The sequence below is a fragment of the Ictidomys tridecemlineatus genome, chromosome 5 (assembly GCF_052094955.1).
Source record: "Ictidomys tridecemlineatus isolate mIctTri1 chromosome 5, mIctTri1.hap1, whole genome shotgun sequence".
Taxonomy (NCBI): Eukaryota; Metazoa; Chordata; class Mammalia; order Rodentia; family Sciuridae; genus Ictidomys; species Ictidomys tridecemlineatus.
The window spans coordinates 132,335,511-132,349,913 of record NC_135481.1 but is presented as its reverse complement, the minus strand read 5'-3'; the positions used below and the strand labels follow the sequence as shown (position 1 = coordinate 132,349,913).

General features: G+C 42.2%; 1 protein-coding gene across 2 annotated transcripts; it reads left to right on the top strand.

Annotated features, from left to right (window-relative positions):
- The first annotated feature begins 3,683 nt into the window (after window positions 1-3,683).
- Stard5 (StAR related lipid transfer domain containing 5) lies at window positions 3,684-14,095 on the top strand. Of its 2 annotated transcripts, none has more exons than XM_005320205.5 (6): window positions 3,684-3,843; window positions 4,442-4,491; window positions 4,850-4,982; window positions 8,711-8,828; window positions 9,666-9,759; window positions 11,724-14,095. In XM_005320205.5, exons 1-6 carry the CDS (start codon window positions 3,745-3,747, stop codon window positions 11,869-11,871), a joined length of 642 nt encoding a protein of 213 aa, XP_005320262.2. In that variant the 5' UTR covers window positions 3,684-3,744; the 3' UTR covers window positions 11,872-14,095. The 2 variants fall into 2 exon arrangements, with proteins under 2 accessions (XP_005320262.2, XP_040130493.1); XM_040274559.2 differs by lacking the exon at window positions 11,724-14,095 and adding an exon at window positions 10,084-10,420.
- Window positions 14,096-14,403: the final 308 nt, after the last annotated feature.

The following is a 14,403-nucleotide window of genomic DNA, read 5'->3' as shown; positions in this document are numbered from 1 at the left end:
TAATAAGTGTAATCATCTGCTGAATGTTTGATGTCTAACAAAATCACTTTCTACATCAACCTTACTTTCCCTTGGCTTTAAACCCAAACAAAATTCTTTGACCCAGAAACTCCTGCTTTTCACAATGGCCTGAAAGACATTCCATAGAGCTTTAAACCCCCCAAAAATTCCAATAGGGCCCAGACTGACTTTCAAGCCACAGATTTATAGAAATATTCTACATTGAATTTTTAACGAGTCTTTTTTTAATTTAAAAAGTCCTATATGCTATTAAGTAAAATAACTAAAACAAATATAATGATCAAAAATGAAAGAGAAATGTCTGTTGGCCTTACTCTCCATTATTAAGTATTTATTTTATCCCTTCCTAGAAGTGAATATCCTAAACATACATATATGAACATAAACATCCTACATACATGTTCATGTATTGATTGACAATAGGAGTACATCCTAAGAGATGTGTCATTAGATGGTTTTGTTATATCATAGAGTAAATTTACATAAGATAAGATGGCTATGACATCAGTAGGTGTTATAATCTTCTGGGACCACTATCATGTATACTGTTTGTCATTAACTAAAACATCCTTATGTAGCAAATGACTATATAAGCACGAACATATAAACACAATCAAGCACATCTCTAATCTCTGATTATTTCTTTCTCACTCAAGATACATATGAACATATGCTAAACATTTACGGTATGTCAAGCACCATTCTGTTTTTTATTAAATCATTTCACCTAAACATCAACTCTGTTAGTCCTATTATTTATTTCACTGTCCAAACGAGAATGCTAAGGTATGGGATGGTCAATGAATTGCCAAGATCATGACCAGTAGGTGATGCTGCTGGCATTTGAACCAGACAATCTGCTCACTTATCCATAATGCCATTGCCCTTCAAACTGCTGTATTCTTTTACCTAATACATAATGTAATATATGAATTCCTTTACCTATTGGTTCATATGCAAAAAAGTTTTACTGCAGAAGGGTAAGAACTTACTACCAATAAACACCATTCATGTCCGTTAGCGAGAGTTAACTGTACTTGGTGAGAAAAATCTATTCATTTCAACAAATATTGCCAGACTGCCTGGGCCTCAGCTCTGTTGAGCAATTGGTTTTTACTCTAGCCTCATGCTGCATTATTGTAATGATTACATAATATTCTAATAAATATATATAATGTAACATTGTATAATATATTGACAAATAGCTTGTTTCCAGTTGCAAAATCAATCTTACATGCCTTTGTTAGGAGGAGTTTCTGGGTCAAAGAACAAGTCGAGCATATGTTAACATGATACTTTTGTTCCTAGAGAGTTGCATTCATCTATAGTCCCATCCACAGTCTAAAAACAAATATAAAACTATTTCTCCATAATGTCATTAACACAGGGTATTAACAAACCTTTTTGTGTTTGGCTATTAGATAGGTTTTAAAAAAGTATCTTTTAATTTGAAATTCTTTGATTGAGGTTCTACATATTTTTTGTGTCCTTATTAGCTTTGCTGATTTATTTTTCTACAAAGTATCTCTGTCTGATGCATTTTTTTTCTCCCTATGGAGCTGCTTAAAATTTTCCTACTGATTTTTAAGAACATTTTGTCCAATAAGATACTTAATTTTGGTTAAAATGTGTCCCAATATATATATATATATTTTTACCTATTATCTAACTTGTAATGGTATTTTGGTATGCTTAATATTTTTTTTAAAATGTAGATACTTAGTTTATCCTCTATGGCTCCTAGAACTATTCATATGTATTCTTTCACCTGCTTTTCACAATGGCCTGGAAGACATTCATTATTATCCCATTTCACCTTGGAGTTAACTAAGGCTCAAAGGGGTTAAGGGACTTGACCCAAATGACACAACAAATAATGTGTGACACTTAAGGTTCCCCAATTCTTTATTCAGGCCCTCCTCAGAAGCGGCAGCCCTTCAGGTCTTCCAAACTGTTCTTTCAAACCTTAAAAAATGAATATGCAATAAAGAAAAATAACATAAATAGGTCTCAGTGATACTGCTGGTTATCTGTGACAGTTCTGCTTCCTCGAATGTTGAAGTCTGAACAATAGAGAAGCACACAGAGCCTGGGAGGGAGAGGGAGGGCCATAACTGGTATATGAAGAAGCAAGGAGTTCTGCCCTTTCTATAATGTCCTAGGCTTCCTTTATTCTCCTGCTTTCTTCCTCTTATCTCTCTCCTTCCAGCATAGGTGACTAGGCCCAGGAATTCTTGTGGGAGGGCCAAAAGGTGGGAAACAGGTGGGTGAAGGGGGAAGGGCGGGTTGGAGCAGCCCAGAACACATTAATTAACAACCTTATAGCTCCCTGTAGGGAGGGGAAATTTCTGGGACAGGGAGGTTGGAGCAGGGGCAGGTTCTTGATAAGAGTGGAGGAAGGGCTCTGAAGGAATTGACATTTCAATCCCTCAGGAGACAGTCTCCAACTTCTCAGACTCACTCAAAATTGACCTCCTTGATCTGACCTGACTCGATTTACCTCTCTATACTGACTGCCTGTATAATTCTGGCTTCATCAGCAACAACCTTTTAAAAAATTTAGTTGGACATAACCTTGAGGAAGAAACAGGTTGCCCTTTTAGTTCTCCCTGTGGGGCTGTAACTCCAACCCAACCTCAGACCTCACTCCCAGTGCCTCCTTGCCCCCTGGCCAGGCCACCTGGATGCAAGAATTCCTGATAAGATCCCTTATATAAAGCCAGAGCCTCTCTCACATAACTGCACATCACATCACACTGGATATCTCCATTCAGAGGTCCCTCCGGCATCTAAACATGTCCAGAACTAATTTCACCATCTTCTTCCTAGAGTCTACCTCTTTCCCCATGTCACTTAAGCCACCAGCTATGCAAGCCAAGCGGGAATCGTGATGCTTCTTCCTTTTTCCCCATCCCTCACAATCATGATTAATAAGGTTAATCATCTCCTGAATGTTTGATGTCTAACAAAATCACTTTCTACATCAACCTTACTTTCCCTTGGCTTTAAACCCAAACAAAATTCTTTGACCCAGAAACTCCTGCTTTTCACAAAGGCCTGAAAGACATTCCATTGAGCTTTAAACCCAAACAAAACTCTAATAGGGCCCAAACTGACTTTCAAGCCACAGATTTATAGAAATATTCTACATTGAACTTTTAATCAGTGGCAGAGAGCTCTGTATTGTACCTCCTAATCACTTCAACTTGGATCGGTCTTCTTTTCTGCACCTCCTGCTCCTGACTCCTACCCGGCCCTCCTCACTCTTCTCTAGACCCTGCTCCAGGCCACTAATTTTCTTTCACCTTCTCGGCTGCTCCAAGCCTCCAGGCATATTCCCTCTCCCTCCCTTAGAGCAGTACCCGGAACACCCTTGTTAAACCACCCTAGGAGTTTGTCCAGACTTGGCCATCATCGACCTCTTCTGGTCCGGGTGCTACTGGGCGCAACCCAGCGCCCCAACCGCACCAAGGCTCTGAGTGGGTGCTGCAAAACTGCCGAACCAGCCCGGGGATCGTGAGCCCTCCCAGGCGGTGGTGCGACCTGCGGCGCCTGGCCGTCAGTCTCCCGACCTGCCAATCTCGGTGTCGGGCGTGATCTTCTGTGGGTCCGGACCAATCCTGGAGCAGGAGGCCGGAGGCAGGGCTCCAGGCTCCGCCTAGGGCTTGGTTTCCGGCCTCCCAATCAGTGCACCACCCTTCTCGCTTCACGTCTCCGGTGGGGATGGACCTGGCCGAAGCTGCTCGCGTGAGCGAGACCGTGGCAGAGAAGGTGCTCCAGTACCGGCGAGACGCCTCGGGCTGGAAGATTTGCCGGGAGAGCGTGAGTGAGAAGCTGGGCGGCAAGGGGTCGCGGAGACTGCTCCCTGGAGCCTGGACCCCAAAGTCCCCAGACTCCTCTCCCGGTTGCTTATCGCACTCCAAGCCCCCATAGCAGGATTGAGGATCCCTTAGGGGGTTGTTTCCTTAATAAATAGTGGACTTGTGCTCACAATGACTCTAGAAAGCAAGAATCTGCCCCTTTTTCTGAGTGACTTACCCAAGGTCACCCTAAATGGTGGTTAGATTTGGAACCCGAAACTCCAAGCTCTAAGCCTTTATTCCGTTCTTTAGCATAAGCATCTTTGTCCCAGAGGTGGTATGGGAATCGTTTTTCTTACTTAACACTTGTAAATTTTAACAAATACCCCCAAATTACTTACTTAAAAGCATTTAAGATGATTTGAAAACCACCCTCAGCATTTAAGACTTCCCTCCCCATCCCTTGCGGTGGGGACAGCTTTACTAGTCTCAACTCTGCCTGAATGGGTTGGGTCACCTTGGAGAGTACATCCCCTCTTCTAAAGAACATGGGACTGAGCCAGGTGTTCTTCCAGAGCCCTTCTAGCTCTAAAATTCTATGATTCTGTGCCTTTTCACAGAATGGAGTGTCAGTTTCCTGGAGGCCATCTGTGGAGTTTCCAGGGAACCTGTAAGTGCACACTTGCTCAAAGCTTGTCAGAGAGTTTGCTTCTCAAAAGATTCCAATCGACCCTAACACACTGTGATCAACTAACCAATTATCTTCCCCAAAAGCACTAGCTTCTGTTTATATCTAAATCATTTCCAGAAAGCCATATTCCTGTAAAACAAAATAAAAACAAAAACACAGCACCTGTTTCTGCAGGCCAAAGGGGAGGTGGGCTAACATATTTCAGCCCCTTCTCTGCCAGCCTGTCCTAAGGAAATATGATGGCTTTGGCATGGTCCACCTTTCATTCCTTAAATATAATCCCAAGATAAACAAGTTTGATTGATGCTTTGGGGTCAAATTCCTTTTTGTGCTTCAGGTATCGAGGAGAAGGGATTCTGTGTGCGACACCAGAGGAAGTATGGGACTGTGTAAAGCCAGCTGCTGGGGGCCTTCGAGAGAAGTGGGATGAGAACGTGACCAGTTTTGAAATAATCCAAAGCATCACGGATGTAAGTTTTTCCAAACATGTTATCCATTGACATTGTCTGGGCCCTGCTGCAGTAACCTGGCCCTATCTCCTCTGGAGGGTGTCTGTGACACTTTTTGGTTAAGAGCATGTTCTGTACATACTGGCTGCCCAATGCTTGAAACACTCTAAGCCAGCCTTGGCCCAGTTATAGGTAGGAAGCCATGACTTTGAGAGTAAGTCCCCTGTGGCCACAGAGCATTAGAAGGTGGCTAGTTTGAGGAAATGAATTAAGTTTATTTAACTAATCTTAATGTAAGCTTAAATAGCTACATGGAGCTGGTGGCTATCAGAGTAGAATTCAGATGTTGATAAGTCTGCCCTGGGGTCCCTCATTTTGATTACAGACTTTGTAGGGGGGAAAGTCATAACCAGAACTAATGCTTTTTGAGGGTAAGCATTGTTGAACTGTCCAATTTGAATGGTATCTTGATTTTGACTTCAGAGACCTGGCACCCTCTTGAGTGTTTACACAGATGGTATTTTGAAATCTCATACAAGAATTCTCAACTAATGAATGTTTGGCAGCCACGTATTCTCAGCCTTGTCCAAGAATTTTCATTTGTCTCCTGTTGAGTATTACAGGGGTTTCTGTCAATGTTTTCTGAAGGATGAGACACATACCCCTGGCAATGAAAGGGGACTTAGGTCCTACACAGTCAAAGCTGAAATTGAATATCATAGTGGGAAAAAAAAAATGCCTTGTGTTAATTCTTCTTTAATTTTAATCTCTTTGATGATTTAAAGGGGACTGTCTCTGGTGCTGATGTGCCCTTGAAACCTGTGTCACATTTGTTGATCTCCTTTATAACAAGATAGATAGCTGGTCCCAGGGTCAGAATTAGCAACTTTGCATTGCTTTTCATTTATAGCAAGTGTTTTTTTTTTTTCATTTCTGATAACTTCCTTTTAAAATCAAGTGATCTAAGTTTTTAAAAGGCAGCACATTTATACAGCAATATTAAGTGAATTAACATGATGGGTGATACCAGAAATAGCAAAAAAAATTAAGAGTATTCAAATAATCATGCAAATGATTGAAGCTGAGGAAACTTGTGTTAATGTCCTTTAAAGAATAATACAACTGGGCATGATGGTGCATGCCTGTAATCCCAGCAACTCAAGAGGCTGAGGCAGGAGGCTATCAAGTTTGAATCCAGCCTGGGCAATTTAATGAGACTCTGTTTCAAAATTTTAAAAAAATGGTAATTATTTTAAGAATGGCTGAGGATGTAGCTCAGTGGTAAAATAGGTCAGGGTTCAGTCCCTAGTACAAAAAAAAAAGTAATATATGGAATTTTTTTAAAAAATAGTTTTTATATTATATATTTTATATATTTTTAAATATTTTTTATATTTTTAGCATGTTTGCAGTTCTTTGGCTTCACACAGTGACTGGTGGGAGGGAGAATAAAAGGCTTCAAAAGTTAGAGGATGATACTAAAATGACATAACAATGATTAAAGGCTAAGCTGTCATTTACAAACTCAGAGTGCTTTAACTGAAACCTTGAAGAAGGGAAATAGTTTGACAGAGGTAAAGAGAAGCACCCAAGTTCACACAGATAAGAAGCTGACCTGGGACCTGAGAGCCACCTGATAGCTCCAGCTTTCCTGCCTCTCAGCCACCACAGGTGCCAACTATCTTCCAGAGGAGCCCAAGAACCTCTTTCTACCCCACTGCCTTTTCCCTAGCTCCAGTTCTGGGTTCTGGTGACCTTATCCCTCAGAGGCCCACAGAGTTCTGTTTTCCTCATTGTTATCACACTGTAAGCTCCTCACTTTTCCCATCTTGCCAGAACCATACAGGATAGCCAGCTGTTCACCTATGCTGAATTCTACATTGGTGCAAGTTGCTATTGCCTTCTTGATCATCTTGCTAATGGGTCATGCTGGCAGGTCTTCCTTCTCCTCTGGTACCCTGGTTTGTACCTGTGATGCCTGCTTCCTTATGCTGCTGCTCTAGGCAACATAGGGCCCTTCATCCCTGGCTGGGCCACAATTTGCCCATGTATCCTGCCTGATCCCAGTTAGTCTCTGATGCAAGGGTCTTCAACTTTTTTGCTTACATACCTCTGACAAATTTTTGAGAAATTTTGCATGACCCCACAAATCTAGTTGACAGCTAAATTTTTGCAAAGCATGGCATTTCTGACATATTAATAAGTTTGTCAATTTTGAACAAAGTATTGGTATCATTCTTTTAGTTGTATCTAAATAGCATATGAATTTGTATTTACTGTCACCCATTTTTAAAATATGAGTAAATTTTTCTTTAAATAGTCAGAAATTGTATATAATTAATTGTTTTCCTTGAACTCAAATTTCCATTTCATGCAACTCAATGAATTTTATCTTAATATACTGCATGTTATTCTTGGAAGTCATCATCTTACATCATAGATACGCATATAAATTGAAATTATTTTTTAATTGTATCTTTTCTTTGACTATAAGACTAATTGTATTTTTTTAATCCAGATTGAGGTATAATTTATTAAAATGACAAGATTACATTACAACTTCTGATGGGGAATTATTAAACACACACACAAAAATATTGTGCATCTCTGGATGAGATAAATGGAATTCTTTGTTTTAATTAATTCATGTGTCCATGAAAAGATATAATTTCTTGCCAGAGAGATACAATCTTCAATAGACATTAACTGAAAATAGCAGAGGCTACTACATGCTACTGGTTTACAAAAAAAGCAGAGAAGAGCTGACAATTGGTAGCTCTTAACAATTTAGTGAAAATAACAAAATATGGAGAAAAGGCCCTTTCTTATAGATTGGCATTTCTTGGCATCATTTTGACAAATTTTAAATGTTCTAATTCTGAAATAGACATCAGATCAATGGATGGGTTGAAGAAACATACCATGAATATGTTGACATCTATGACTTGCTATGGACCTCATCTTGGTCTCCAGACATTTTCTCTCAGAAATGATATATTTGAGACTAATAATCAGAAGTATATAATTATTTTCCTTGAATTCAAATTTCCATTTCATGCAACTCAATGAATTGCATGGAAGCAGTGTGGCTACTTTTTAAAAAAAAGTATTGAATTATATTGTTATATTGTGTGTATGTACAAGTATGTAACAACCAATCCTACTATTATGTATAATTATAATGCACCAATTTAAAAAAAAACAAAACAAAACAACTCTTCTGCTATTCTTTTCTTCTGTGAAATACCAGAATTCAGAAATAGCGAAATTGCCTTGTTTCTGACCCCACACTTTCAACTATGCTTAAGAAAGGGAAAAACATGAAATTCTAACCCCAGTGTATATGATACCTTGATTAAATATTTAAATCAGTGTTCCTGGTTGTCTTTGGTACCCCAGGGGTACACCCAGAGAGAATTCATGATAGGATGATTCTACATGAGGGAAGATGGGAGAATGCTCTTTTTGTGTGTGTGGGGAGGGGTTGGTTTTTGGGGTTTTGTTTGTTTGTTTTTAAGCAGGAAAAGAGACCCTACCTGCAGATGTAGCCTATTTAGGAAGTGAAGTCATCTGGAAGTTCATCCCCAGTATACCTAGTGGAAAGTTCTTTAGCATCACCAGGGCCTCCCTCTGGGCCCTCATGTGCACAATGCCATGCTTTCCTTTTCCCCAGACCCTGGTAGACAGGGGAGAGCTAGGAGAAGATCTCTGACCTTCAGACACAGCTAGGCTCCCTTTTTCTTTGGCAGACACTCTGCATAAGCAGAACCTCCACCCCCTCAGCTGCCATGAAGCTCATTTCTCCCAGGGACTTTGTGGACTTGGTGCTAGTCAAGAGATATGAGGATGGGACCATCAGTTCCAATGGTGAGTGACAACCAGGTGCTGTCAGGCCTGCCCAGGAGGCTGGGCTCTCTCCTCCACTCCTCAGATTCTTAAGGAAAGCCAAGCAGCTGGAAACCAAGCAGTAGCGGGGTATGACCATCCCTACTGCACATTCTAAGCAATGATCATCTCAATAATAGTATGTGCCTTGCCTTCACAGTTTGGGGGGATTCCATGCCATGAGGGTCTGAGGTGGGATAATCCTTGTGCCAGTAATTTTATTTATATAGATATATTTATTTAGTCTCAGATCTTGTCAGCACCCCTTCTTGTTCCTGCTGAGACTTGTAGTTTGAGCTGTGGACATGCAGGTTACAGTTGGGTATCACAAAACCTTGATATGCAGTGACTCACTGAGTTCATGGATGTGTCCTCCTGAGAGGGCTGGGCACAGTCCACTCCCTTCCTGCTCAACAGAGAGCAGAGCTGCTACCACACAGCCCATACTGTTCCTCTGAATCTGCCTCATGGAGGAGATTATAGACACATCCCCCGCTTCTGTCAGCTGAGATTTAAGAAAGACACCTTCCTCCTTCCACCCCCAAACCTTGTATTATAGAATATTCTTTGTTCCAATATTCTTATCCGCTTGGGGAAGCTGCATGTTGGAGTGTATATTTGTGTGTGTGGATTTGAGTGTGTGCCCATGTACGGGAATGTAAGTGGGTGTACAGGGTGGGGAAGAAATTTGAGGCCATGTAGCAAGAGTCTCTTGCCCTCTCACCAGCTCTCAGTAACTGGTTCTGCACACATTGTAGCACTTAAGTGGCTAGGTCTGACTGAAGCTGTAGATCACTGTTTGTCTGAACTGTCTTCCAGCTACCCATGTGGAACATCCACTATGCCCCCCGAAGCCAGGTTTTGTGAGAGGATTCAACCATCCTTGTGGTTGCTTCTGTGAACCTCTGCCAGGGTAAGAATAATGAAGAGGGAGGCCCCTGTTTCAGACCTGACTGACTTCACTCTGGACACTCTAAGAATAGGTACTTTGACTAGGATTCATAAGAACAAAATGTCTTAGGCTCTTTAGGCTTTGATGTTACAAAACACTATTACACACAAACACATGAGTGACATAATATGCTAAAGCATCTCATACATGGGGGATGCTGTTATAATTTAAATTTTTGATATGTAAAACTCTTACTCCCACCCCATTAGTCAGGTTGAATAAATGCCATGGTCCCATTTAGAAGATGAAACAGTTTTGGGTGGTTAAGTATGTATCTATGATCAGTCTAGGAGGTTGGCAGAGTCTGAGCTCTGGCAAATTTCTCCTGCACTCCCTGGGAACCATCCACCAGCCTGGAGCAGCTGGGAGTATGACCATCCCTACTGCACATTCTAAACAATGATCATCTCAACAAGGATTGGGGTGGTCTTGGGAGCTGAAGGGCAATCAGAGACCACACTGTGAGTCAATCACGGAACTGAGCCCGGGATCCCTTCCTGTTTACCCACAGCTCACAAGGCCAGATTTTTACAAGGAACTTTATATGTAATGAATAACCTGAAGGTCACTAGTGTATTCTGGGTGCCACCCAAATTGACAATAAAAGAGATTACACCTGCCAGTGTGTTCTTGTGTTCCTGTAGACTCCAAGAGGGGAGGGGCTTGAGCTTTCTCAGCCTCAGGAGGCAGGCCTGATGCCATAGGACTTTACTAGAAACCAGACCTGGACCTCCACCTAACACTGTGTTTGCTAAGCTGGCTTTTCAAACATCTTTCAAAGGACTTTTCTTAAATGTAACAACATTTTAAGTGTGAAAATAGCATAGCCATGCTTTAACACACACTAGGATTTTTAGTCCCCTCAGTACAGAGGTGCCCTAGATCCAGGGCTCTAACCTCTGCTTCATTTCCTTATTGTCCCCACTTGGCTGTCAGTGCTGAGAACCACCTTTCCATGGAGCCATGTCTGCTGGAAAGGAATTTTTCAGAGTAAGAGTCCTCATATAAGATAGCAAAGGTTATTGCACAAATTTTGCAGATGGCCTGGTTGGGACCAGAAAGTCCCCACAAAACCCAGCTAGTATGCAGGTTTTAAACCAAGCATTGACTTGCTCAGCTCTTGTCCCCTCAACAAAGTTTTGAGTTTTCAATTCTGCTATTATTTCAATGAAATTGACAAAGGTACATTGAGGTGGGTTGGAAGTCATAATATAGAGCTTGTTATATAATTTATCATTTATTTAATAATTGAGTGATTAATAAGTTATTTGATCAATTATTATGAAACTTACTGTATTAATGAAAATTATCATTAATCATTCACCTATTATTTTTTCAAAAGAATCTAAAACCAAATTATTTCATTTACTGCAAGTGTTTTGTTGCTCAATTGTTTTGGTGTTTTCATCAATGGGATGATGGGACATAGTGTTAGAGATGCAAATGTGAAAAGGGCAAATCATATATTTGTATTGTTATGAAAACAGTTTTGACCTTGTAAACCCCTGGAAAGGGTGCCATGGTCCCCCAGGAGCTCCTGACATTTTGAGAATTGCCGCCTGAGCAGAGAGACAAAACCAGCTTCTGTTCACTCCTCCCAGGGCCTCAAACAGAGAGAGTTCTTGAAAGCATCTACAAACAAATCTGTCAGAGGGAATCTCTCTTCTTAGAAAGGAGGGACCCCCCGCCACCCATCAACCCCGGAGGGCCTGATGGGACTATAGGATATGTTCACTAGAGGCCATGTTCCCATCTTAAACAAGAAAGTACAAAGTGGCCCCCTGGGCAGTGAATCCTGCAAGGGATTGAATGTGGTCGCTGTGTAACAGCCGTTTCTGCTGGGCCAGGCTCTCTTTGCCTGATCTGGTACTGTGCCAGCCCCTCTGTGGCAGATGCCTAACACAGCTCTGCTGTTGCTTTCACAGAGAGCCCAACAAGACCAACCTGGTCACATTCTTCCAGACTGACCTCAGCGGTTACCTCCCACAGAGTGTAGTGGACTCCTTCTTCCCTCGGAGCATGACCAGTTTTTATGCCAACCTTCAGAAAGCAGTGAAGAAATTCTATGACTGATGGATGCCCTCAGTGTTGGCAAAGAACATCTGTGACTCATTGAGGAGCTCCACTTGCTGGAATACCTCAGATCTAGGAGAACCCAAGCCTGCTTTTACTCTTGGGCAGTGAGTCTGTAAGAATGCCAGCCAAGGGTGTTAGCCCTCCCACTCCTACTTCCTCTGTCCTCTTAGGATTGGCAGGAGAGGAACCATTCACATACTTGTAATTCTACCTGTGATCCAAACTCACTTGAGGCAAGGTGGACCCAAACTTCTGGCTACCTGACAAGAACTCAGCTCAGCACTGTGTGATGCACTGTGGTTCCAATCCTGTATGTACCTCACTGTCAGAGGCCATGTCTCCATGTTTGTCCTAGAGAATCATGATGAACACTGAAACCAAGTCCTCAGTGCATTTTTTGGAAACCCTCATACATGTTTTGACACCATGTAAGATTTTCCCCTTAAAAACTTGTCAACTTGGAAAAATAATTATTTTGAACAATTGAATAAGCCTTAAGAAACAATTCTTTCCATTTGGATCAATACTTTCTGTGGTTCTTCTGTTGGAATTGGTCTTCTGCCTTCTTTCCTTTGAGTGAGTTATCATATCATATCACCAGTAACACCAGGGAGTTTGAATCTGCCCCAGGCCAAATCTGCAGTCTTTGAGATTAGTTTTCTTTGAGAGTGGCTCTAAATGAAGTAAACTTCTCCTGTCTGTGAGCAGAACTCTGGAGATAAGCATCTCCTTCCCCAGGATATCTACCTCTTCTTTCCCTCTATTAAGAAGGCCAAAGCTGGAGTGCTCTGGCCTCCAGGGCCCCATCAGGCCACACTGCTACCGAGAAGGAGGGCAGAGCAGGCTTCCCTCTAGCATCCCTGGCTGGAATCTTTCCTCTAAGAGTCTGCTACTGGACTGTACAACCCTGCAGTGTCCATACCCACCTGTACATCTTCAGAGCCAGGGAGCACAGCTATATCACCTAGAAGAGACTCAGCAGGAAGTCAACACACAACTTCTTTTACCTGTGTGCAGTCAAGGCTTCACAGCCTTGAAAACATTCCTTTGAAACCTTGTCTGGCTTCCACCTTTGTAAGGAAGACCCCTCCTGTGTCTCATCAGAGGCCCTTCATATGGCCGCTTCTGTTACTATTGCCCATGCAGGAAATTTCCATGGCATTCCACCTTTGCTACTCCAAACATAAGTCATTAACTCTTGGATGACCAGTCACTTAAGGACTTGTCTCTGGCCCATATGATATTCTGTGCTGACCCTACATGAATCAGTTGGCATCAGGTTAAACTGGTTTGAGCCCAGAAGACTCAGAACAATTGTTACAGAAAACATCACCATGCCACATGATGAGATTGTGCAGGCACAGGGAGTGTGCCCAGCCCTGGGCAGGCCCACAGGAAGACCCGGGGGAGAAAGTAGGTCTGCTTTGACTTTCTAATGTATGGAGGCATACTGCTTCTTGAATTTTGACAAAGTGAGATAATGTGTTAACCAGTAAAATGCCATACAAAGCAAAGAACTAGGACTGCCAGGGAGGGGCCCTTGAGAGGATTCCTTCTCATGGAGAGTACTAGGTCCAGAATTATTAACTGTAATGTCTGCAGTGTTGGAGAGTAACTGGAAATATTGTTTCTAAGCCACTGTTTTCCAAGCCTCTGTCAGCTTCAAAGAAGTTGGCCAAGGACAGTGAAACCTCATAATGAAATCCTCACGCGATGGAACTCAGATGGGTGAGCTTTAGTTTCAGGGCCCTCTTGCCCAAAACTGCCCTGAATTCTCTTGACTTGGATACCAGGAACCTGAGCAAGAGAAGGGGATCTTCTAAAAGAGGGCAGAGACAGGAGGAGTACTGGGAGAGCCATGAACTCACCATATTCATGCTCTTGTCCTCAGACAACCTCTTCCTACCCACCTGCTTGCTTTGCCCCATTTCCCAAGGATTCTAGGATCACAGGCCCATAATAGCTCCATGCTCCTACCTTTCCCCACCTTCCTTTCTCTTTCCCTGGGCTGGTCCCACTATCACTTGGCTGCTTGAGAAGACTCAGAACAATTCCCGGTCACATGCATGCCCAGATGATGAGATTGTGCAGGCAGGGAGTGTGGCCTCATTGCCCGGCCCTGGGCAGGCACACAGTAAGACCCTGGGGAGTGGGCATTGTATTGAGTTACACTTTCATCAAGTTTGCCTCCAGTGTTCCTATTAAATCTAAAAACTGATAACATGATATTTCAAATTTCTTATCTACTTGCTTGAAGAAATTTAGGATGGGGTGAGCAAGCCAACGTGCAAGAAACGAACTAAGCCCATTATTTCTCCGAATAATAAAACACAATCAGCTGATGCCAACTGTGACAAGAACACTAAAGGGGTTTACATGAAGAGTAGGAACCCAGCTGGGTTTTCTGAGTCCAGTCTTCTGAAAGATTCTTGGCTTCCTGTGAACCCCCTGGAGAAGCCATCAATTACATTAGCATGGTCCCATGGATTATGGCCTGGGAATAAACTACTTTGTGTTTTATCTGTGATC